The 26,625-nt window shown below is 37.1% G+C and overlaps 1 protein-coding gene across 2 annotated transcripts; it reads right to left on the bottom strand.

Annotated features, from left to right (window-relative positions):
• Window positions 1–8,032: 8,032 nt before the first annotated feature.
• LOC116178983 (ubiquitin conjugation factor E4 B) lies at window positions 8,033–26,625 on the bottom strand. 2 transcript variants are annotated; one of them, XM_031498666.1, is made up of 10 exons: window positions 26,147–26,625; window positions 26,011–26,093; window positions 25,577–25,948; window positions 16,438–17,803; window positions 16,146–16,392; window positions 12,438–12,662; window positions 12,074–12,387; window positions 11,506–12,026; window positions 11,136–11,457; window positions 8,033–8,580 (listed from the first exon to the last, which is right to left on the bottom strand). In XM_031498666.1, exons 2-10 carry the CDS (start codon window positions 26,032–26,034, stop codon window positions 8,519–8,521), a joined length of 3,453 nt encoding a protein of 1,150 aa, XP_031354526.1. In that variant the 5' UTR covers window positions 26,035–26,093; window positions 26,147–26,625; the 3' UTR covers window positions 8,033–8,518. The 2 variants fall into 2 exon arrangements, with proteins under 2 accessions (XP_031354526.1, XP_031354527.1); XM_031498667.1 differs by having other exon boundaries at window positions 26,143–26,625.

The following is a 26,625-nucleotide window of genomic DNA, read 5'->3' on the forward strand; positions in this document are numbered from 1 at the left end:
CAATATTGTATTATACATATCTGTAGTTATTAAGTATTTCACGTTTGTACCTCTCATTAAAATTATTTAACATATCGCCTCATTGAGTAAGAAGCAATTTATGTTGTTCTTTCCAAGAACTGACATTTCATAATATGTGCCTATTCTTTAGGATGATTATGGTACTTTCTCCTTTTTATTACATAAAACATCTTGTTACCACATGTAAGCATTAAGAAAGTTAATTTGGACGAGCAGAGCGTGATTTCTAAAGTAAATGTTTAAGACTTGCCCTCTGTATGAAAAAAAATAGAAAAGCTGATCTCTCATACATAGTTCAAAGTTATGGGATATGTACCTACGTAAATCATCTCACAATTCAGACGCATTAAATAAAGTTATCACTATTGCCTTAATTACATTACAGATAGGGCATGTGGCTATGTATTAGGCTTAATATGGGAAGTCGTAAATTCATTAGCATACATATCCTTATTATAATGAGCGTTTATCTTTAAATGTTAATTTGTATTGTTTTCAACAAATGTGATATGATATAAATGTCATTTAAAGTTTCTTAAAATTCGAGTAAAAAAAATGATTCTCTGGATTGTGAGGGAAGATAAAGAGTAGTACTTCTCTGAATCTTTAAAAGTTATGTTTTTATTTAGGAGACGTCAAAGACTATTACAAGCCATAATATAATGCGGTATTTTGATCAATTCAGAAAGAATAAACCGATACAACGAAATATCGAAGGATCTCAGTATTACAATTAACTTTAATCTTACAAAATAGATTTTATACTTAACAAAAGTACATCAAATTCATTTCTTGGGCATTTAGATAATGCTCTTAATCTTGTTCCCACGATCTCAGTGCAAGAATAACGATTTTGACATGTTTTGATCAAAATCCACGTGGTCGCAAAAAATGCATCAAATTCATGTCTTGGGCATTGAGTTAATGCCCCTAGTCTTTTTCCCAACGATCTTGGTGCATAAGTAACGATTTTGACATGTTTTGATCAAAATCCACGTGGTCGTCAAAAATGCATCAAATTCATGTCTTGGGCATTGAGATAATGCTCCTAGTCGTTTTCCCAACGATCTTGGTGCATAAATAACGATTTTGACATGTTTTGATCAAAATCCACGTGGTCGCCAAAAATGCATCAAATTCATGTCTTGGGCATTGAGATAATGCCCCTAGTCGTTTTCTCAACGATCTTGGTGCATAAATAACGATGTTTTGATCAAAATCCATGTGGCCTCAGAAAAATAATTTAACATCTTTGAATCACACACATGCGGTTATCAAATGTGAACGTGATATACTCTTTCATCACCACGATGCGTTTTAAAGCTTGTACAACCTCAAATTCATGTGTAAAGAATAATTTTGAGTACTTAGGCACAATTTAATCTAAAACTTTTGACCTACCACAGAGAAGAGTTATATTGAATTCGTACAGATCTAAGAGTCAAAGGGAATAATCTAGTGAAAGTCCGAACTCGATACATGACCTAGGGAATAAAATATGTAGATTTCTATTATATTGAACCCGCAGTTTTTCCTGTTCCCGATTCACTCGAAGTCCTATAACCTTTGGCCCTGTTGAACCAGCTTCCTGAAAATCAATAGCGCCCGTCCTTAATGTCCAAAGTACCCGTACACCAAATTTCAACACAATCGGCCACTTTTAAAAAAAGTTAGATTGCACACGGACGGACGACAATACAAAAATATAAAGGATCTGAGGATCCTTAATAACCAAATCGCAATATCAAATATTATTATTTTGGTTACCTATATAATAATGGTAACACGATCGAATGTTTGGGAAAAGTGAGGACTAACGTTAAAAATGGCCTATATTGTCCTTCCCTGGAAATTTTACAACATTCAGTTGAAGGTTTAAAGCGTTTTTATTTAAGAATTTCCCTTCTTTAAACATTTTGTGTTGGAATTTTATATTTTCTTTACATTGTAAAGTAATTTAACTACGTCGTTTATTTATTTACAATTAATTTACACCAGTCTTAAAGTGGATTAAGTTAAGACGCCCTTTATCGCCGATGACTGGCGCCTCGATGTCTATATCGGGATTTCTGGAATATTCGCTACACTGCCCCCCTCTTAACACGGACGACGGTTGTAGCGGAGACACCGTCCCAGTAGGCAACTCTTATCCAATATAGCGCCAACTTTGGCAATATACTTGCACGACGACCCTCTCGTGCATCTTCCATTCCTAAAGAAAAAGAATTTCACCGTCTCTGATGAATCAGTGCCCTGATGGAGTACCACCTCCAGCAGAATGCGCACGGTGCAGCAGTCCAACTTATCACATTCAATCTTCGGGATTGCCAGCTTTGTAACGCCATGGATTTGTAGTTGCTGTTTTAAGTATATATTGTAGTATGTACCACAAAATGTACCTACTTATTCAAAAAATCTTTGTAACTAGGTTTCCCAGTAAACACAGAGACTTCTCAAGGATATAATTGATACGCCCCAACTAGCAGTAAATGGGCGCAACTATAATGTAAAATTGCCATACATATTATCCTCATCTCACTCGCCGAAACTTCCCGCACCCCACCGCCCACAGTGGGAGGGTTGAGCGAGTATGATGGTACATGTGCAACTCTGATGCCAGTAACATGAAAGATACTACAACTGTGGAAATCGACTACTTTATACGAAATCATCTCGGCCTGAATAAGCCTCATCTAAATTAATCAAGTTACGCCCCTTAATATTTCTCACACATTGAAAGCAGTGGACTCTAGATATGACTTCCATATTTTCTAAAAAGGCAAAAGTTTCTGTGGTTAGTGAAATTATAATAGATTATGTTAGTGTATTTAGGGTGCTACTGTATGTAATATGCGGTCCCGCGGGATCCCGGTATTTGCGGGATGCCGCAAAAATTTAAATGTATTGGGAAATACGCAATTTATTAGTGCGGTTAACCGAATATTCACGGAGAAAACACATCGTATTTTTTGGAAAGGACGTGTCACATCCGCCTTCGTTTCTTATCGTCAGTGACTAAACTTTTGGGGTGCCTCCATGTTTATCTGGATTTCTAGAATATTCACTACAGTATTTCCATACAGCCACTATACAGGGTGTCAATTTTAAAACTTGCAGTCGGCCATATTTTCCAAACTAAAGAAGATATTGAAAATCGCGCAAAACCGTTTCGGGGGTATCGAGGGGGAACCAGAAGGACGTTATGAGTGCCCTCCCAGCCCCCCCCCCCTCTTCAAAAATTCTAAATGGCAACCCCATACTTGTGACACATCGTTGACTTACAGTACAGCTGAGCGTGTGGAAATAATATTCATTTATAGCCCCGAAAATCGATCATCTTTTAGATCAGCTACAACGTTTAATGAGACATCCCGGCAGAAATGTAAACCATGCCTATGTTCAAGATTGGGTCGCTAAATTCGAAGAAACGGGATCTGTTATCAATAAAAAAAGAAACCAACCAAGATTGTTTAATGAAGCAGCTCAGGTTGAAGTTCTTGCCATAAATCCCTCAATGTTAAATTATTAAATTTTTGTTAAATTGTCTTAATGAATATTGACTTTATTGGTACCACTGGAAAGTATTTTTCCGTAGCTTTCCAACGATGTGTCACAAGTATGGGGTTGCCATTTAGGATTTTTGAAGAGGGGGGGGGGCTGGGGGGTCACTCATAACGTCATTCTGGTTCCCCCTCGATACCCCCGAAACGGTTTTGCGCGATTTTCAATATTTTCTTTAGTTTGGAAAATATGGCCGACTGCAAGTTTTAAAATTGACACCCCGTATAGTATCCAGAATATTACAAAAATAAGAACATTTTAAAGTGTATAACAAAAACGCAATAAGGAGAATCTCTCACCCTGCAGCTTTTATGTTGTTTTTAAACAGAAATCTGCTAAAAGCGAGGAGTATATATAGTCCAAGAGCTGGTGACAGAATTTAGAGAAAGTGTTTTGCCCACGCTGAAATTATAAAAAAAACAACACCATTAATATAGGTGCATGTGGAAATGTGAGTCTGGCAGACGTCTTGCGGTTATTTCACTATTCCGCAGCCTATTAGATTTGCATGAAATAGGGTCAAAAAAGATCCTAAAGGCGCCTTATACATATAACTTCCGACTTGTCAGCGAAAATTCACTTCTCGTCCTTGGTAAACAATATATACCATTAGGCAAGTTGAAATATTTTTATCTTGTAGCTTTAGTATAATAGATAAATAACACTCCCAGACTAATTTTTGGGTTATAAAGTATGACCAGACCCCCATGAATTTATTGAAATAAATATACCCAAAAAATATACTGTAGGAATCCTAACATTTTTCTGGGCTATTCAATAAGCAATTTTAAAAATACAATGTCAATTGTTTTTTCAACCCCCAGATTTTAAATAAGTGCGACAAAAAATACTCACTTGCGGTTACAAGTACGAGAGATACTTTTATCCATACCTGCTGGCATCTTATGGAACTCCTCGCTCCTTGGCGTGTAATTGGTCGCCGTAGGATCACGTGGCCATTGATTAATTACTGTGAAGCTCGCATATTCAACGTACAGCAAAGAAATAGAAAGATTCCACACTAAGGGCCAATTGCCCCGTCAAAATTAAGTATCCCTTAAAGTTAAGCATAACTTAAATAGTTAAACACCATAGCAATGATTGTTTATAGTCCAGTCATATTAGTGTTTCACCTCGGAATGAAAGATAATAAGCTATAAACTTGTGTAAACCTTTATTTTGTTATTCTGAAAGTTGTCTCAAAAGTCACATAAAATCTCGTGTCCGCGTCTTAAGATATTCAAGGTCAAAGGCCTCAAAAATCGTTTTTTTGCAAATATCTCATTTCCTATGGTTTTAATACCATTTGTACTTATTATACAAAGTGTAGGGAATAAAATTATCTACAACTTTTACCCCAAACATTTTTCTATATACTCAACGGTTTTTGAGATAAAGAACGGTGAGAGCGCGGCGCATAGTGACCGTAAGTCCAGGTAGATAATACGCCGTATAAAGATTATAAATCATTAAAAAATATATAATTATAAATAATTGTCATTGTTTATTAATTAACCATGATAATATAGTGATGTTCTATAATCTATTGCATTGCATTCATTTACTTGCAGTTTAAGTTCAATTTTTTCATAATCTTGTAATTAGCAATATTTGAGTATTAATTTTCTTCATCATCACCGTCGAAAATTTGCAATTCAATATTATTATCGTTGTCAAGGACATTTGTTTCCAGATCTTCGAGAATTTCGGGGTCAAATGCACTCTCTTCATCGAGATCACTTTGATAGGGTGAAGCGTTAAGGCACGCTGCTTGTCCATTACACTGGCCGCAAGCTGTAGAACATTGCAACCCCGATTTCCTGCATCCACAGCGTGAACCACAACCATTTTTGCAGTTGCAAAATATTGTGTTCAGCAATTCATCTGGACTTACGGTTGACCTGGAATTACACTGTAAACCACTAAGCGCCGCGCGCTCACCGTCCATTATCTCAAAAACAGTTGAGTATATAGAAAAATGTTTGGGGTAAAAGTTGTAGATAATTTTATTCCCTACACTTTGTATAATAAGTACAAATGGTATTAAAACCATAGGAAATGAGATATTTGCAAAAAAACGATTTTTGAGGCCTTTGACCTTGAATATCTTAAGACGCGGACACGAGATTTTAGGTGACTTTTGAGACAACTTTCAGAATGACAAAATAAAGGTTTACAGAAGTTTGCAGCTTATTATCTCTCATTCCGAGGTTGGCCTTATTTTTTACCTTAAATGACTGGACTATTAAGCAAGGCGTAATTTTGTTGGTGCAACTGGGGCTAAGTATACAAATGTGTTTTTTAAAATAAATTATGAAACCCAGCGCGAGTATGTTATCTCTTGACGCTTTTGGTACAGAGAATATATTTTTTTTTAGCGAATTTTGAGGTTATACACAACACTGTGTTGTAAAGTTAGATTAATAATAATATATCAATTACAGTGGTCGCTTGCGCGGAGTCTCGCTCCGCACCATTGATTTTTTTTGTAATTACGCGACTATTTAGACTCCCACTATCCGCTCCATAAGTGTTGAATGTATCCAAAGGGCCACTTGGTAAATGAAAATAAACTTACTTTTTATGCTATTTTAAACTGTTATTAGAGTTAATTTATTTATTTTTGGTATGTACATTAGGTATTATAGACTTTCAAAAATGTAAAAAGCGTATATTTTTTGTAAATTTTTTTATAGTAATAATAATAATTATTATTTCTAAAGATACATAATTCTTCCTCTTCTACCTTACGGTGTCAATGTACTTTTACTTTTTTTTCAATTATATATGTATATATAATTATAATTATTATTCAAAAAAAGAAAGAAAGATGTAAGTATTCCAAAACATTCAAATGAAGGACGAAGTTCAGTACTACAGCATTGCCGAAGTCTGCCCTCCCAATGAACCCTGTAGGGCCATATTTAACCCCTGCAGAGCACGAGTCCGCAGCGATTACTCGTGTCGCAAAAAATATAGCGACCACTTTAGGGTTAATGGTCAAGTTCATTATGGCAATCTTTCCAAACTTCTAAAAAGAAAATTGGCTCTCAGCATTGTCTATAACTAATAATTCTTTTGCTATTTTTTAATGTTTTGTCTTGTGCTGCTTGTTTGCTCTATTTGGTATGTACCTGTTAAATTGTTCCTGGGACGCAATTACCTTCAAATCCGCTGTAGACATTTTTCTTTGTTAATTGATTTCGTATTCTAAAAAAAGGGAGCTGTAATGTGCATTTGTATTGCGTTGAATATTTTTATATTTAGTACACACTTTCCTTATAGTGCAATTCTGGTATTTAAATGTAAACAATTAACTATTGCAATGTCAATGCAATTGGCATTAGAAGACGTGTTCGCCCCCACAACGGACAGTGAGGCCTGATACAATGCAAGTGGCTCGCCTGAAATAGTCTTATATTTATCATTACACTAATAGTTGCGTAGCAAATTACGTAAATTAATGATCCAAATTTTTTTATTTGGAAGCTAAGTCTCCAAGTCATAAAAATTGAGTTTTGTTATACGTTCGTTAAATGTGCCATTTCGCTGATCATATTCAAACAGCGAAGTATCATTTCGTTGCTAGGGACAGAAATTTTACTTCCTTTTGATTTCTATGCCTGTGTTGACTAGCCTTTTATTCCAGCATAGGTACTAATAAACTCACTTCTCTTCCTTGGTAAACAATACACTATTTTTGTACACTCAATTTTTTACTCACATCACCCAGTCATACCACACATATTACTGGGTTTAGCAAGTCTACGAGTTGCAAGTAATTCAATGACACGTTTGTCTCCATTAAAAAAAGTGAGAATTTGTCTCCAATTTGTAAAATTCTCCTTCTTAGGGGTACTTCGAACCCCCAATACCAATTCTTAACCGCCATTGTGCCACCCCTTACAGTCATTTCTGCAAACGCCCATGCTCACTATTATATACTGTGGTGTCCAAGATAAGGATGTCTATAATGCGGATCTCAGAAACCGTAGAAGATACAACGAAGGTCAAATTAGAGAAAAGATGCGCAATTACTTTAAGAAATTCGAAAAATTCCAATTACCGAGTATATTCCAGAAAAACCAAAATTTGTCGATTTAGTTTTAATTTTTTTCTGATGTAATTTGAGCAGATCCAGAAAAATAAAAAAACCCTTCCTCACTGCTAATTTTCGAGCTCCATAGGACACTCTTCAGAGATTTTCAATACAACGTTTCGTTTCGGAGAAATCATCATCATCTTTATTTTTTGATAGAAAGGTAGTACAAACGGTCCAAATGAGAGACCTGCCACCTAATGATCCTTGTCCTAAACTAATATCAGCACTTTTACATACAGTGCCACCATGCACAACATAAACCACAGGTGTTAATATAAAATACGATTTCCCCCACTTGCCCATGTGCTTTAGCATAATAAAACTATAAAATTAATAAAGAAAAAAAACTACTACAAATTGTAATTTATTACCACCACTTAAAACATGATATCATTTCATATAAAAAGATTATCCTAATCACAAATTCATTTTGTTCAATTAGTTCTAACATACTGTACATAAAACTTTCAAATAATTAATGCTTATCGTAACGTAACGATACCACTTTCAAACCGAAAAGCGTAAGTGATAACAAGATTGAACTAGAACTTTCTCCGTTGTAAATTTTCAAGGATACGCCTCCCAGGCCACCCGCACGGTGGCACTTATTTTAACAATTTATCAACTAAACAAAACGTTTCTCTGCGCGCGCGTGAAAAACATCTGCCAGAATAGCTTTTGTATAAATTAAAAATGCAAATTCGGATATTTACAAGTGAGATCGACCATACGGTTCGAGTACGACCCGTCAGAACATCAGAAATGAAATCGTGTTCTATAAAACAATTATTATAACAGTTATGTACAGAGGGGGTCGTAATCAAATCACAAAATTTAATGGTTTGAACGGGAACGTTCCAGTTTCCATATCTTGATCCTTTCCTTTAAGTCGTTCACTGCAACAGACAATTTGTTGAGATCTATGTTGCGTGTTATTACAACAATAATTAGAGTTACTATATTGATAGAGTACCGCAATCGATTCTCCCCAACATGATGGCAAGATCCACTTGTTCTTGGTTGTCGTAGAATTTTGACACACTAAGATATGCCATTTTCAACTGCACTTTTCTCTCTCTAAAATGGCGGTTATTGTGGTACTCCCCCCCCCCCTTCAATCACTGCAAGTCTAAATAAACACCCAGATAGATTGGGTTTTCCCATAACATTTTGGGTCAGGGGTGAACTTAAAAATGTTCCTAGGTATGTCACCGGGTCCTTGGGAAAAGGTCTATAACAAGATATTTGCGAAACAATACTGGATGGCATAAAAGTCCCACCAAACTCTTACTTTGAGCTTTCAACAATCATTCCTGAGAAGTGAGAAAGAGTTATGTGCAAGGAGTGGAGGTATGTTTAGTTTGGTACTAAAAGGTGATGACAAAACATAACATTCCCCATCATCATCACTCCTCCCTTTTTGATCCAAGGTGTTTTCATAAAGCTGGGAGTTCCTATTAGAAATAACTAAATACATACAGGGTGTCAATTTTAAAACTTACAGTCGGCAATATTTTCCAAACTAAAGAAGATATTGAAAATCGCGCAAAACCGTTTCGGGGGTATCGAGGGAGAACCAGAATGACGTTATGAGTGACAACCCCCCAGCCTCACCTCTTCAAAAATCCTAAATGGCAACCCCATACTTGTGACACATCGTTGGAAAGCTACTGAAAAATGCTTTCCAGTGGTACCAATAAAGTCAATATTCATTAAAACAATTTAACAAAAATTTAATAATTAACAAAAAAAATAAAAATTAAGCCATGCCTATGTTCAAGATTTGGTCGCTATATTCTAAGAAACGGGATCTGTTATGAATAAAAAAAGAAAGCAACCGAGATTGCTTAATGAAGCAGCTCAGGTTGAAGTTCTTGGCCAATTTGCCATAAATCCCTCAATGTCAACATTTAGTTTTTTTTGTTAATTATTAAATTTTTGTTAAATTATCTTAATGAATATTGACTTTATTGGTACCACTGGAAAGCATCAGTAGCTTTCCAACGATGTACAAGTACAATGAATAAAGAATACCAGGAAGGAGAATATCAACAATAGGTATACGTGCGACCGCGATGGCTTTTGCAAATGGCGGACAGTAGTTTCCTGTTCCAGTGGCGTACCTACCTTACAGTTGTAGAAGGATACAATTATAAAGAATTTTACACGAAAACAATCTAAACCTCCATGTGTCTACTCCGCCTATGACTTTTGTTTAACTAACCTCAAACTACATTCCGATAAAAAATTTGTAAATTTACATCTACTATATAAAAATAATATTGGTATCAATACTTACACATGAAATGTAATTCCCAAAGTGTTATTTTTTTCTGTTTTGGAGCAACCACAAGCACAACAACTAACCATTCTTTTTATGTCACTGCAACAGCCACAACAAAAATGACTCATAAGTGGCTTTTGCAAATGGCCGACTTCCATAGCACTCTCTCTCGTATACAACTTGATTAATGCTCCTTCCTGGTATTCTTTATTCATTGCACAAGTATGAGGTTGCCATTTAGGGGAGCGGGGGTTAAGGGGGTGGGGGGTTGTCACTCAATGTCATTCTGGTTCCCCCTTGATACCCCCAAAACGGTTTTGCGCGATTTTCAATATCTTCTTTAGTTTGGAAAATATGGCTGACTGCAAGTTTTAAAATTGACACCCCGTATATGCTGGATTGCTCTTTAGTTTAAAAGGAAGAATCCAACATTTTTAACATTTTGAAACTCAAAAGCGTGGTTTACGGTTCAAGTGTACCGAGGATCTGAAAACCCAAATTGTTCTAAAAATCAGTCAAGATTTAGAAAAGGTGAGATTGAGAAATCCAAAGGGATTGTAGAATTTGAGGAAGCTGAATCATCAGAGGAATGTAAACCGTCCCCAACATGTAAAGTGTCTGAGGAATTGGAAGAAACTGGAAAAAAAAATCGATTTGAAAAAATTAAAATATCTGAATAATGTGAAGCTTGACAACCCAGAGGGGTTAAACCCGAATAATCTCAGTAATTCAAAGTGTCTCAAACATTCAAAGGGATTGACAGATTTGGAAAAAAAAACTGAGGAATAGAAATAAGGAGAAGAAATTCAAAATAACTGCCGGGACCAAGAGTAAAAAAAAAAAAACCTAAGCGCAAGGTGGAACAGCTTACCCCAATGGGTTGCATGATTGGTAGGTAAACTGGAATCTAGTAAGCGAACTCTAGCGCCCAGGGGAACGCTAGTTTTAAAATCACCCTTCCTGCTGTATGGCGCTCTGCGGTAGGTGACCCGTCACGCGGCTTTCATACAATTTCATAGAAAGTCTCAAAAACACCCCTCCCTCTTCTCTATAAACAATTGCAACCGTTTTTAATACATTTCCAGTCTGCTGACCTAGACTGCAACACATTACTACACCCGACTTATCAGTGAACGAAGCCATCCTGTATAGGAGAGTAATAATTACCTGGCTGTAACATGTCCTCAGTTAATGGCTGCCGATTAAACGGATCCGTACTGCTATTCAACAAATGTCTCATAATGACCGCCCTATCCATGACCTGCCCGCTCGGCAACAGCACCGGATCCGTCATCAAAGTGTCCATGAGGGGATCCTTGAATTCGTCGGGCGCGTCCGCCATCCAGTCCTCGGACTTCTGATTATCGACGCGAATCTGAGTCGCCTTGGCCGAGAACGCCTTAAACTCGTAAATTTCCGAGGGCGTTTTTATTAGCGAACGTTCCAATCGAACCACCGCATCGTCAAACAATTCCTTACGGAAAGACCGCTAAAAATAATACGTGTATATCGTGACGAAAAACTAGCGCTTGCATACCTCATCGCTGGCAACCGCGGCGGCGAATTGATCACAGTTAAGATGCAAGTAGATGTCGACGAGTTGACTTAGTAATCGTCTAGGCTCCCAACCGTACTTATCCGGATTGCGGACTTTTAAATTTTTACATTTGGGACCGCACAGCTGTTGCAAATTAAAATTGAGCATAGAAGCTAACCTATCGACTAACTCGGGCCTCAAGAAAGGCTCCTTAATATCTACAGTTAAGTAATGGAACATATCGACAGTCTCTTTTGCTAAGGTAAGATAAGAACGACATTGCCTTTCGTCGGCGCTCAGTTGGCGCATGCGATTCTGTTGCTGCTCAGGCGTCAATTTCGCCCAATTGACTTCGTCAGTGATCAACTCTTGTACTTCGTGAATTCTCTTCAAACTCTCCAACGATTCGTCCAATAAGAAGGTTGTGTCGTTCATTAGCATATTGATAAACTTAACAAATTGTGTGCCACTTCTCGATTCTTTTATTAAAGACTCTCGATGTATGGGCGAATTCCACATTCCTACAATTAAAATGTACACCTGACGGCATTAGACTCAAATTGGGTACCTTTAATAATTAAGCTGATATGATAGCGAATAGAAAATTTGTCGTAAAATTCCGAGCTAGACCCTGTGGTTTCGACGTCAGTATAAAATTTCATTAAACAACTCGGTAAAGCAGTCTGAGATATATCATGAGACATAAAACGAGAATACAACAATTCAGTTCGAGGTTGTATATTCGGATTAATTACGAAAACAACTTCAATTATTTTGGCCACTAAGTAGGGATTTTTAATGCTATTGGAGGAGCATATCGTTATCAGTATCCATGTTATTAACGAATCCTCCATGTTGTCTGCGATAATCATCGGGCAATACCTAAAACGGGGATGTTAATAATGTTTTGTCTTCCGATGCGAGAGACTTACTGCAAGGCGAATAGCAAAAATTCGGCTATGTCTTCCACGTACCATTCGGGCAGCGCGGCGAAACCCGGCGGTACGGTCGCGGTAAGAGGTAAAGCGGGTCTGGGATCGCCTGGCGATACGTTACACATCAAGCACAGTAGGAACTCGGCGACCGACGTGTAAAAGATGAGCGAACGTCTAATAAGATTGTCGTCTAACAATCCCGCGTCTGCGCAAGCTTTAGACCTAAAATATAAGTCAGTTCTAGTAGAATAGAATAAATTACAAGAGAAAATCACGCTCAAAATACCGAGAATGGTGTATAGAAGTATACCACATTTAAGAATAAGTTAGTGAGACTGAAATAATTAATCAATCTGTGTCCAAAAAGTGGAAAGTCATCATTCGTAAAACAGCGTCACGAAGTGCTATATCTGCGCCGGTCATAATCGCAAATGTTAAGCCAATCGTTCCGATAGGCGGATCCCAAAGAAAGAAATTAAGCCAAAAGCGAACCATCATCTTCATGGAACTACCGTCACGCGGCGGACGAAGATTTTCGCAGTATTGAATAAAGACGATTTATTATTATTATTATTTCCAAGGAAAAAAGCAAGGAGGTTGAAAATTTCCATGGTGGAAGATCAGCGAGCATTCTGTGCTCGGTCCGTGCAGAGCCAATAATTTCTATTTGGATTGAAAGCCGTGACCGGAACGCATCTCAAACTCCTGGTGCTCAAACATTAAAGGTATTTATTAACAATTTGTTCTATCGCGTTGTAGTTTTGCCGCTTTACATTTGTTGTATATTTGAACTATGTAAAGGAAATTTAACCACCTCTACTTGCGTTTTACATCAAGTTGGTGTTTCTGGACACTGAGTGCGGTAGAATTTAGACCGATGCCTGGAAATTTTTAATATATTAACGTATTGCAGTTCGCTTTATTTTTGTACAGGGTGTTTATCATTTTCTTTTAGCACCTAAGGGGTATTATACAGAGAGTGTATTTCATTTATAAATAAAGTTGAATATTTTCTGTGTGTTTCTGCGAATGAATTCGAACCTTTTACTTTACAAGATTGTTTCGCCTCAAACCTCCATTTACTAAAATGATGTTCTATTTCTCTGCCTCTTTTCCCCTTCTCTGCTCCCAGCAATGAAACAAGGCCAAATGACAATTGCTCGGGAAATTAAAAAAGGACCTAAAAGGACGCCATTGCAGTGACGAAGATGTTAAAGTTGCAGTTTGGACACATTTGGAGGACAAACCGAAAGGCTTAGGGAGGATACTGCCGCCACTCGGTCGGACGTTAGTGAGCGCTAACACTATCTTAATTGGTTATCAACAGTAGATTTTTCGAAATTTGTAGGCTTTTATGGAGCGTCGCCCGTTTGTTCAAAATCGAAAAAATGGATTTGTTTCTTATATTTATTCACCTGAACTAGTACAGTGCTTGTTAAGAAAATCACTCATGAGTCATGGTTGATGAATATAGAACGGCCACTGTGTGATTCCAGGCCTCGCAATCAAGCGATAAAGAAGACACCCGGTATACATTGTAACGGGTGGTCGCTTTAGAATTAGAAAGGTATTTCCATATGTACCGATTCATAGCGAACGTGAACAGAAGTATGTCTGGTGGGTGAGCGTGGTTGCCACGATCTCATGCACCTAAAAGTTTCGCTCCGTTTTGTTTAAAGCTGAGCGCGTGACAAAAATGCAGATTTACGTGTTACGGTCACTTTGACCAAATGTAACAACATTACAAGTAGATAAGCAGAGGTGGATCGGGATGAATAATGGGGTTCTAGCCAAAACGAAGCAAAAAGGAAATATAATAATAATAAACTGCATAGGCGCAACTTAATCTTTAGTAAACCTAAAAAAAGGACAGAGAATACTAACTGAAAGGGGGAACACACCAGATTAAGAAATCCTTATTCTGGTCTTGATAAGCTAAAGAAATGAAATAATTGACAGGGGTATAACTTAAACAGAATTGCCACAATCGAGGGTAATTCAATAAATGATCTCAAAATATTACAAAAACTGATCTGAAATGTCTATGATTAAATTTAACTCAATTTTTAGCAAAAGGGAACCAACTCGTAGTCTAGAAAATTATCAGTACAACAAATGTAGTAATTGCGCTTCGATTGTATTGAAAAGCAATATGTAATCAAACGTTATACCGGGTGATTCATTAGAAGTGATGATCGCTTGAATTTCGCGCGTAAGGTTTTAGTGTTTTTTGCATTATTAAATTGGCGGTTTGAATTTCGTTAGTAATTTTGTTCTGTCATGACTGTCAGTTAAGAAACCAGTGTCGCCGTTAATTGTTGTGTGCCATTTGCGTTTTTTTTTTCCATTTTGAACAATTTTTAGAGTAAAATATGTAAGAAACGTGACTGTGTCTAGTGTTAGTTTATAATTTGTGGTAAAACAGAAACAGTATTTGTAGATTATAAATAAGTAAACGATTTACTGAGAGCATGATGTGACACCACTGCAATTAAATAAATGATCATCAGTTAGTACCCACTTCAGAATTTTTTTGATTTGCGGGAAATTCAAACTGCAATCACTTCTAATGAATCACCCGGTATAAAGGAGTCCTTGAAAATGAAAATTGGATTTAAACTCGACCTTCTGAGCACAGAAGGGCCCTTTTTTGCCTTATCTGTTACAGATAACAAAACAAACAAACAAGAGGGATAGTGAATAGCGCGGTATATAAATATTGCGGTAGCAATGTCTAACGTCTGACACTATTGTAAATCGAATACTAAGACCGTAATTAATAATCAATAAGAATTAATAATTCACTTTACGTTAACTAAACAAAAGCAAAATTGTGATTGACAACAAATCGTCCGTACAAATTGGTAAAATAAAAGCATAAACATGACTAACTTCAAGAAAACTACTTTACGATGCACAAATAACAAAATTTCTATATAACAGCGTTAATACTTGGAGTTAGACAGGAACAGAACAAAACTCTGACTGAGGGACTACAAAGCCCGAAAGAAAATACGTATTAAGAATAATACTGAATCATAATTCGTACAAACCTCACACTAATTATGTGCAAATATAAATTCGCTAAGCGTATTAAATCAAGCAGCCACAACATATCAGAAATAGAGAGAAACACTGCTATATACACCGTAACAGGTGGCCGCTATTTTGATCAACATAGGAAAATTTACACATATACCACTTTATAGCGAACGTGAACTCAACTACGTCTGGCGATAAAAAGCGATAACAACGCGAGCGCGCGCTAAAATTATTTTTCGTTTGAGCATCAAGAGCGATCGCGTAAAAATACTGGTGCGTGAAACTTAAGACGAGGTTTTCAAAGAGTTAGCACGCACTATTTGGGTATGAGAATTATTTTTTTCCGCGTAATTGCGATTGTTTGAAGCTGATTTCGTAGCACATTGTGATAAACAAAATTTGGATTATTTATTCCTGTGCACAATCACTTGGAATCGAGATTCATGCAAGTTTTCATCCACTAAACCTTGGATTCATCACAAAGATAACCTTATCATCAACTGTAAAATCCTGGGGTGATAGTTAAAAAGTAAAAAAAAATGTAAACAAATTTTCCAATATGATAGTCTCACTAACTTATCTTAAAGCAATGGAGCAATTAACTAGGGAAAAGTTGTTGCCACTTCCACCTAAAGAAATGCGTTCTACATAATGATAGCTTACTTATTGAGCTTCCGAATTTGATGCTTCCACCTGCGAATAAACAAACGGTTTCGATGCGCAAACGGCGTGTCTCGCCACTGTATCTCGCCCGCTATCGTCTCGTCCAGCAGCTTCTGAATATCGCGTATTGCACGCAATCTTCGTTGGTACTTGTGCAATGTCGGTATCAAAGCGAGATGATGGCAATGTAAAGTTAGGAACCAGCACTGGGTGGGAAACTTCGCCTCCGCCCACGAATGTGTTTTTTCTACAACGATTCGAATGCACAAATGCTACACGATACCGAACTCACCTAAACCCTCAATCCAATCGGTGACCTCTTGCGAAGTGAACTTGAGTCGAGTTTGATTTTTAATGTCTATGACGGAATTGGGATGGAACGGATAGTAAAAGTCGATTTTGTCCAATTTCACTTTCACCGCCAACATCTGCAGTATACTCAAGAGGTTCAGCATGAACCCATCACCCGCCAATGTCCTGCTTGCCGCCTGAATTTGGGCGCGCTTCTCGTTTTGCTTCAACAGCGTGCTTAGATACGTCAACATGGAGTCGCGACTAGTCGAATTGGCCAGTATATCGTGGCACAATTTGTGCATTACGACCCTGGCGTGCTCCAGCACGTGCTGCAACGTGTGATTTAACGTTTTGTCGCTGGATGTGTTCCCCGAAAAGAACTTCTCGGCGACTTTCGGTTCGTCGTCGGCAAACACGGAGACCGACAAGAACGGGCCCAGAAACGAGGTCCTCGTCAGTTCGCGCCCCGGCGATTGGGTCGTGGTCTTCGGCAGAAACTGGGCCTGCTCCGTTATTAGCCGGCATAACGGCCTTATGTTGCCGGTCGGGCCGCAGCGGATCTCGACGAGTTCGCTTAAAATCTGGATAGGCTGTCGATGTTCGTTGCCGACAATGCTGGCGTATTCCATTAAATTGAAGAGATCTTGTAATAGCGGGCTAAAAATTCTAGAGAATGTGTTCGATGTGGTATAAGTTCGTAGAACTAGTTCCGAAATGAAGCCGCGCGGAAGTGTTTGTTTTAGAAGAGGATCCAGAAGGGAGGATTTCGCTTGTTTTTCGACGGGGATGATGTGACCTTGTAGGATTAAGGCGGTGTGATGTACGATTTGCGATCGTAGATCGGCTAACAGTTCGGAGAACGGTGGCACGCTCGACTTTTTCGGATGGTTGCGTTCTTCGACGGATACGCGAATATAACAGTTCATTAAGTAATTCAAGGCAACCGACTGCGGTGTCGTTTCGCCATTGCAAATTTCGTCGAGTAACGGCAGGGGTGGAGTTGGGCAGTTGAAGATTGGACTATTCGATGGACTTGCGTTTTGAGCGGGACTCGTAGAGAAAGAATTGACGCTACTCGAATCGCCTTGGTCGGCGTTTTGTACTAGTTTTTTAAAAGGGTTGTTACCGCCAGCGATGTGGAATAGTATCTCAACTAAACATTGTGAAATTAGGTCAGTTGTACTTAAAATACTGTCACTTAAGACTTCGGCAGTGTGGGGTAGGTATAAGCTTTCATCGGAATTTTCTTTGTACGCTACATTTAAGACGCGACTAATTACCGCGTGTAGTTGGTCGTCCGACATTTCCGAGGAGGATATTGTTCGCTGTCTCGATAAGTCTTTTTTGGTGTCAGATTCTTCTACCTGTAAAAGAAATAGCACTCTTGAATGCTAGTATTACCTAAGTAGCATTTCGCAGGCCCCGCCCATTTTAAATTTTAGTATTAAATTGATCTGAATCATATCATCCAAAAATATGGACAGTGTAGCGACAGTCCACTTGATCTTTTAGCAGCAAAGAAAAGCAACATTTCGGAGCAGGATCATAAAATTTTGAAAAATCTGTGAAAATAACAGAGATATACAAAATAATGATTTGTTGGCGTAGTAAGAGCTAATGGTTTTAGAGTAAGTACCTCTTCTTTCTTTTTTTAATTGTTTAGTTGAATCTTTTTTTTCTCTTCTAGTAATACATGTAGTAATGGGGTTAAGTGGAAGAGCAGACTGTGGCATTGCCGCAGTACTGAACTTCGACCTTAATTTTAATGTACTGGAATAAATATTTGTTTTTTTTAAATAATAAAGGCAATATTATTATTATTATTATATCACTGAAAAACTGAAAATGTCGAATTTCGTTTTCATTTTCCCTAGCTTTCTTATTTCTTATGGACGCTATATTGGATTTTACGGAATGAGATAGAAAAACAAGTAAAAAGGTTTTCACCCTAAGGCGCATTTTCCATAAATTGACCAATACTTCCCCAAAGGCCATACCTATGTGCGCTATGTTTTTCATTACTAGAGGTATATATGGTTAAAATTTTACAGAAATATCTTCATATATAAGGAAGTTGACGCTTACTGCGCAGTTAATATTGCGCGTCCTGCGCATACGCTTATTAATCTGATATTTACAATATGCAATACGTTTGCTTTTACTATAAGCATCTTTGGTTAAAATTTCAAAGAAATATCTCCATAAATAAGAAAGTTAGCTTTGCGCAGTCTGCGCATATCTGATTTTTACTATATGCGATATCTTTCAACAAAATATATTAATAAATAAAAAAAGTTAACAATGCGCACCCTGCGCATGCGCAGTTCAATCGTCAAGATTTTCCTTGACTCAGGTGCCAGAGCGATACGCTACCGAATGCAAAAAGAACGAACTAAATATCTTGAAAACTGTAGGAGTAGTTAAGGCCTCGGACAGACGGACGGACAGAGAAAGTGGCTGCAATAGCGCACCCAACTTCGTTGGAAAATGCGCTAAAAAATGACGTGTCATACTGTAACGAAGCACCCGTTTTCGTACACGAAAGCTACCAGCTTTATGAACACCGTGTATATGGGGGAACTCAAAACTGGTGCTTCTTTACGAAAAACTGTAGCTTTTATTTATAGCGCCGTTTTAGCCGCCGATAAGGAAACCAAGAATCGTATCTAATTGTTCCCGTAGAGATATTTCAACTATTTTTGTAGCTTCCGGAAGCTCTCCTCCTTGAGAAGACGAGAGAAAAGTAATATTTTGTGGTTCCCGGTTCGTTAATTAATTAATAGTCGACTTTGGTTGTTCAAATGTTAAGTGAAAACGAAAATTAAAGCAAGCAAGGCCGTGCAATTACGTTGATCGCCTGACCCAAACATTCAAGTTAACAATGTGCAAACTTCGTCTGATTGGGTTGTGCTTCGTATCAAATGAAGCGCGATTAATTGGCATAAATTTTAAGACTGATCTCACATTTTTATGATAACATGGGGCATACTAATTAATTAAAGTTTTATTTTTGAACGTTATCACTAAGTACGCCGGCCGGCTGGAAGATCTGGGGTCGCCTTTTCGCATTTTGGGAATTCTAGGTATATAAAGTAATGCCAATGCTCCTATATTTTAGTTTTTTCAATGTATTTATTTACCTATTTATTTTGTACAGTCTTTTTTTGTTTTGTTATATTTTATGGTGTGAAACCGGAACACAGTTCACAAAAGTAAAAAAGGAGTCCATTGATGGCAGGACTGCAACAATGATTAATTTGCAATGTAGCGCTCCTCAGGGTTCTATTTTAGGACCTCTGCTTTTTTCAATATATATTGCAAATATTATAAATAAATTAAAATAATATTGTGATTACCACTTGTATGCTGATGATACACAATTATACTATGCATTTTTTAGTTCCGAAGTTGAGAAGGCAAACTGTGACATAGAGTCATAGACAAAGATTTAAATATCTTTTTAAATTACACTGAACAACATTCATTACATATTACGCCCGGTAAATGTAGGTAAGTTATTCATTCCTAGATATAATAAGAAATAAAAAATTAGAGACGGTTCAGGAAGCGAAAAATCTCGGGTTAAGCTTAAACGTCAATTTCAATTATCAAACTCATATCAAAAATGATTGTAACTACAGAAGGGGCCTTATTTTATGAATAAAAGCAATATAGATCCGCAAACGCTTCGTGACCGATCTACAGGGTGTTAAAATTTCAAAATTTTTAAGTTTTTTCTTGATATCTCCTGGAGTTTTGAGGATATTTTGCTCAAATTTGAAATACAAGTTACAATGAAGGACTTACATCATTGGTCGTGCCACCGGTAATGCAGGGTGTTGTTTCTCAGGGATCATGTTTCATTTTCTACCCCTGCACTTTTTTTTTGACAGATTGTAAAATAAGAATTTGATTTTCTGATTTGTTTGGAAACTGTTTGGTCTCTTCCGTATTTGCGACCGTTATCGAGGAAAAAAAAATAAAAATCAATTCTCGGTATATCAATTTTTAAAATGGTCTAGTAGGCCCTGGCTTTATTTTGATAACCTCTTGTTTTTAGTAGTTTTGACAGTTCGCATTTGAAATTGTACCTTGTGTTTGCATAATGTTAAGGGTTTAATTTGTAAAGTGTACTGTAGATCGGTATCGAAGCCTTTGCGGACCTATGTTTATATGAACTTTTAGTCATAAAATGTGGCAATTAGCTCCTTCCGTATTTAGGAACACCTTGCGTACATCGGACTAAAGGTTTACTTTCTCGATTTTCAAAAATTATGCTCTGTCTGCCTCTCGCGCTATCTCATTTTTCATTTTGTAGCGCAGTGTATGGCTCCTAAGTTTCTTGAAGGCAGACTACAGATTATTCAAAACTAATGTGTAGGTACATTAAATTTAAGGAATTAAAATGTTGTAACGGACGCCTTCACTATTGTAATTAATACGAAGCGGAGAAGGTCGACGGTTTAGGAAACGGCGCGCATTACTTTAATTAAGTGTGTAATTTTTTTTGAGACGATGTCCGTTGTGCTTGTTAATGTTACTTTTGTATTTCGTTTCAAATAAATAATGTTTAACGGTCGCTTGTGACTCTTACAAAGTTCCACTGACTGTTAAGTGAAAGAGCACACGGGGCTTCTAGTCTCTCAGTGAACTCTGCCTTTTGGACGCCAAGTTCTATGTATAATTTTAGTTTTTCTTATATATTTATTGTGCCCAAATAAAGTTTTTATTATTATTAACCTCTATGCGAATTTCTGGTTCCAACAAGATGGAGCGTCACCCTATAACACCAGAAACGTTCGCCAGTTTCTCAGGAATAATTACGGTATTGTATTTTGTAGGAATTAAACGCTTAAAGGGAATTGTATGACAAGACTAGTTTTATTTATATATACACACATGCTATTTTACCCAATTAAATTATAAAATTGCATAAGTTTAAATGTAATCACAACATACAGCAAACAATTAAAGGCAATGGAGGCGTTGCTAACTGGCCACCCAGATCTTTCTCCGCTCAATTTCTTCTTTTGGAGTACTTTGAAAGATTGCGTTTATAGTGGAGGGTATGCTAGAAATGTTGAAGAGTTCCCTTCCAACATAGTCCGTGCAGTTCATTTAATAAGAGCAAGACATATTGAGCAGTTGTAATTTTCACTTATTTCATATACAGTAGAGTCTTGATAATCCGAGCTAATTGGGGCTAGTGGTACCTTGGATTACACGAAAAAAAAAACAAAAAACTATGTTTTATCATAACGAAGTCAAATTTAATGTACAGGGTGGCCAAATAAGAATGCGAGGTACTGTATCTGGGAACCTGCCCATCGTACAGGCTTGCGGTAAAAAAAATTTATTACTAAAACGCCCACGAGAAAATCCTGGAAAATATTTTTAAGTTTCTGAAATGGCCGCTAGGGCGCGTAACTGCAATCTGGAATCTAAAAAAGTGATTTTTCTGTGAATTCCGCTATATTAACCTAACAAAAAAATGTCCGGTCTTTGAAGTTGACGATAATCTCAACCTTTTTTGTTTGACAATTTTTCCTGTATCTCTAAAAATTAAGTGGTGGGGAGTATTCAAAGGTTTCCGTAAAGAACACCCTGTATTTTCGAAACGACTGAGCCGATTTTAACAAACTCGGGTAAATTGAAAAGAGTTATTCTTCGGGTACAAATATTATATTTGAAGTTTTGTTAGTTTCACATGTCGCCGCTTGAGGGTTTTTTTCGACATTCCGACAGAAATGGTTAATTTTCTAAAAAAAATTAAATGCGTTGGTTTGATTTTTTTTCATGAAAAAGTAGCTAAATGATGCCTAAACAAGCTCGCGAAAACCGCATCTCGATGTCTTGTTCCTAACCTAAAATTTAGGCCAAAGAAAATGTTATCCCCTCAAAATTTAATTTTTTTAAGCTAATTTTTCCGGAATTATTTTTAGTATATAATTTGTGGCCCTAAGGTAGATCTATTTAAAAAAGGAAGCTTTTAATGCCACCGTAAATGCTCGAAATGTTGGCCACCACGATATAAAAATAAATAAATAATATATCTCAAGATATCGAGATGCTGTTTTCGCGAGCTTGTTTATGCTACATTTAGCTATTTTTTCATGAAAAAAAAATCGAACCAAAGCATTTAATTTTTTTGAGAAAATTAACCATTTCTGTCAGAATGTCGAAAAAAGCCCTCAAGCGGTGATATGTGAAACTAACAAAACTTCAAATAGTATAATATTTGTAGTTGAAGAATAGCTCTTTTGACTAACCCGAGTTTGTTTAAATCGGCTCAGCCGTTTCGAAGATACAGGGTGTTCTTTACGGAAACCTTTGAATACCGCCCACCACTCCATTTTTAGAGATACAGGAAAAATTGTCAAACAAAAATTGTTCAGATTATCGTCAACTTCAAAGACCGGACATTTTCTTGTTAGGTTAATATAGCGGAATTCACAAAAACATAATATTTTTAAATTCCAGATTGCAGTTACGCCCCCTAGCGGTCATTTCAGAAACTTAAAAATATTTTCCAGGTTTTGCTCGTGGCCGTTTTAGTAATAATTTTTTTTACCACAAGCCTCTACGATGGATAGATTCTCAGATACAGTACCTCGCATTCTTAGTTGGCCACCCTGTACATGCCTCAAGTTAAAAATAAAAAATGGTCTTTATAGGTGCTTATGACTTGAAAAAGTAGACAATAACGCACTGATCTATTTTTAGAACTATGGCTGAGAGTTATAGTGTGTCATTGACCTTCAAACACGTCACCGGATGGCTTGGAGTGAGTAGCCCAAAATAGAGCCTGAGATTACATGAAAATAAACTAAGGTTTTGAGTTTTCTAGGTTTTTTTTCTTTTGAACCTTGGTTTACCTGGGCTCGGATTTCAAGGACTCTACTACTGTACCTATGTTGTTCGACTATAATAAAGTATCATTGAAACTACTTACTAGATTTTTATTTCATTTGAATGTATCCCAATCATAGGCATGTTAATTCGGCAAGATTTAGTTACCCGTGGATGTTTTGTTGGAAAATGAATGTAAAATCCAATATGGCGTCCATAAGAAAGTAGTTTCCTATAGCTTCTACATCTAGCGCGCTATGGAAATTCTGATAAAATCCCAAGGGTGAGCCACGAATTTGAACCACCCTGTACATATCCTGCCTTCAACTCATTAGCAATTTAGTGTTGGCATATAGCAAAACAAGTGGGATATGGTTTGAAAGAGTCCGCTGCGAATAATTTAAGTCATATCTCCAAAGTAAGTATTGCTATCCTGCTTCAAAACTGTTGCTCTACTGCAACTAACTCTCTTGATTCAAACCTATCATCCAATCAAGCAACTTCATCCATCCATCATATCAAATGCTTAAGGTCTGTTTAGAGTTTGCAAGTTTTATTGTGGGCAATAAAAATTGCGGCAATATTTAGTGCACGCATGCGCGCAAGTGTACTTTTCGATCAGCCCGGAGCGATTTTTATTGCATTGCAATTGCAATTCTGGTGACTATTTTAGGGGAATTTTTAAGCCAACATCTAGAATTACTATGGCACCAACCATGTGAAGTGTGATGAATGTGTTGACAATTTCTGTTGTTCATCTTGATTGAAATGCACAATAAATAGATAAGTGAAGAACAAGTTAAATGCAAATGACAAATCGAAGATATTTTGTACACACTTATTTAATGTTATAGGGTTGGTACTATGCAATGAAAATTGCAGACTGTAGGCGCTTTCTATCGGCTACTTCGCAATCATGATTTCAAGATCGTGATTTGTAGGATCACTTTTTACGAAAGAACGCGCGAATTTAAATCAAAGTGTGGTTAAGTTTAGGAGTACACATTTGCATTCGAATTACATGTTTTTTGTTTGGATTATGAAAATAATTTAAATATAAGTGGAAGTACTTGCACGATTATGCTCCTCTTCGGTTACAAATATTGACTAACCTAACATTTGAGCAAAAATATTCTTGCATTTATAGGTTAGGAATTCGTGATCATAAAACTTTTATGTTCAGTTTGTTCACGATTTTAGCAATCATGATTATAAGATGACACTTCGAAAGAACGTGATTTGACAATCCAAACGCGATTGGATCACCGAAAGAAAGCCCCTTGTAAACACTTGCCATTTGTTGCAATTTTTATTGTCCGCAATAAAACTTGCAAACTCTAAACAGGCCTTTAGAATACTATGACTTATGTATAGTATTCCTGTTCTTGTAGAGAACTATTCAGGGACAAAAACCTACTGACAGTACCATTGTGTATACACCTTATATACAATGACGGTACTAAGCATGTACTTATTGCAACTATTACCTAACACACAAAAAGGCTCATTTCACCACCAGTTGAAATATCCCTAAACAAGATTTTCAAGAAGGGTCCTATTTAGTGGAAGAAAATCACCCCATCTTCTTTCAGATGAGTCAGTGACTCATGATGATAACCAGATGTGTCATTTTAAAGAGCTCCACGGGTTTTATCAAATTCACCTTTTCTGGTGGAAAATTGAAAAAAACCATAAAACTTCAACATGGAGGCTACTATATTACACATTTTGCATTTTATACATTGACGAAAATAATGAAGTATACCCCACATTTTTTCCAAACAGAACATATTTGTCTCGATACAATCATAGAAATTAATCATGTAAGTACACGAGAAGGTTTCTACATACATCCTATCAATTGCCTCTTCGAACTGTTCCGACTCACATCTTTACCCTCCACAAGAAAACTTGTTTGTGTTTCTTGGTGGCAAAAGTAAAAACTCTCCATAGCTTTCTGATTATGACGAGTGTGAAGTTGGCCCCGAATGTTTTCAAAATTAAAGATTTATCAAGGACCTTATAGGGACCCTCCAGAACAATTGCAAAATTTTTTACGTGAGAGACTAACTTCACATGTGCCGTAACATCTCAATAATTTTATGAAATGACCACATGGCATTTTTTAATACTTCCTCCAGTACCTACAGAAGTGTCTCTAAAGGTATAGTGTCGATTCTCTTTTTTAGCACCGTCTACAACAGATCTGAAAATGGTTTAAAGGCGGTAATTTTCCACCTTTCCCCAGTCACATGTCACAACAAAGATAAAGGAAACAAAAGAATTACCTCCATGTTTTCAATTCCGGAATCAATATCCGTATTAGCAGTCTTATCGACACAACCGCCTGCCTCGTCCACCTCCATATGAGTTGAACTGGTCTCCGAGTCGCTTCTTTGCGGCGGATTCCGCCGATAATCTCTGGCGGTCGAACTAGAAGGCATGTCGATCGGTTTTGTGGGTATCTGAAATCTGCCTTCGCCGCTTTCGACATCCTCATTGATGTCTTTGTTTGGCTTTTCGTCGGCAGACGGCGAGGGACTCTGGATCCTTATGCTATTAAGAGGCGATTGAGATATCGGTGTCGTCGGTGGTGATGTCGAGTTGGAGGGCGAATTGTTCTCGAGGGCGGCCAATCTGGCCAACCGTCGTCTTCGTATCTAATCAGAGAATGTGGTGTTGGCAAACAAAGGTAAATGCGTGAAAGAGTAACCTAACTTACCTCCTCTTGGGTTAATTCGCTCATGCTGACATGCACTTTTGATTTAGACGGGCGAATTTCACAAAATGCTACACATAAATACGCTAAAACATAAAATGCAACGGATCAGACAGACGTCAGAGAGTCAATCACCTACAACAGCTGAGTAATTATGATATTGATATTAGACGCAAAAGTGCAACACTGCTTCTACGTTTGTCTTTTCACAGTCTAATGTGTCTACCGAACGTATTTTGAAGTTAGCGCCGTCCCTGTTCAACTCAATAATCACGGTGTCGCTGTCTCCCTTACGAAGGACGCAAAACAATGCGCGCGCATTTCCACTGGCCTTCTTCGTTTTTCGTTCGAAAAATAAATTTCGAACTTGACCGTCAAATGCTTTTTCTGAAAACGTGTGTATATTTTTGGCAAAAACATAAATATAAGATGATTTGCGAAAATAGAATCGCAAACTTTCCAATACAGTCATCAATCTGCACTGCGCGTTTTCATAATTATATTTTAATCCATAATAACACGTTTATTGATTCATTAATTAATAATTAACTTCTCCGTCAATACAAGCTATAAATTCATACCCATACTTTCATCACAATACAACAGAGAATTCTTGCA

The sequence above is a fragment of the Photinus pyralis genome, unplaced genomic scaffold (assembly GCF_008802855.1).
Source record: "Photinus pyralis isolate 1611_PpyrPB1 unplaced genomic scaffold, Ppyr1.3 Ppyr1.4_LG8, whole genome shotgun sequence".
Lineage (NCBI taxonomy): Eukaryota > Metazoa > Arthropoda > Insecta > Coleoptera > Lampyridae > Photinus > Photinus pyralis.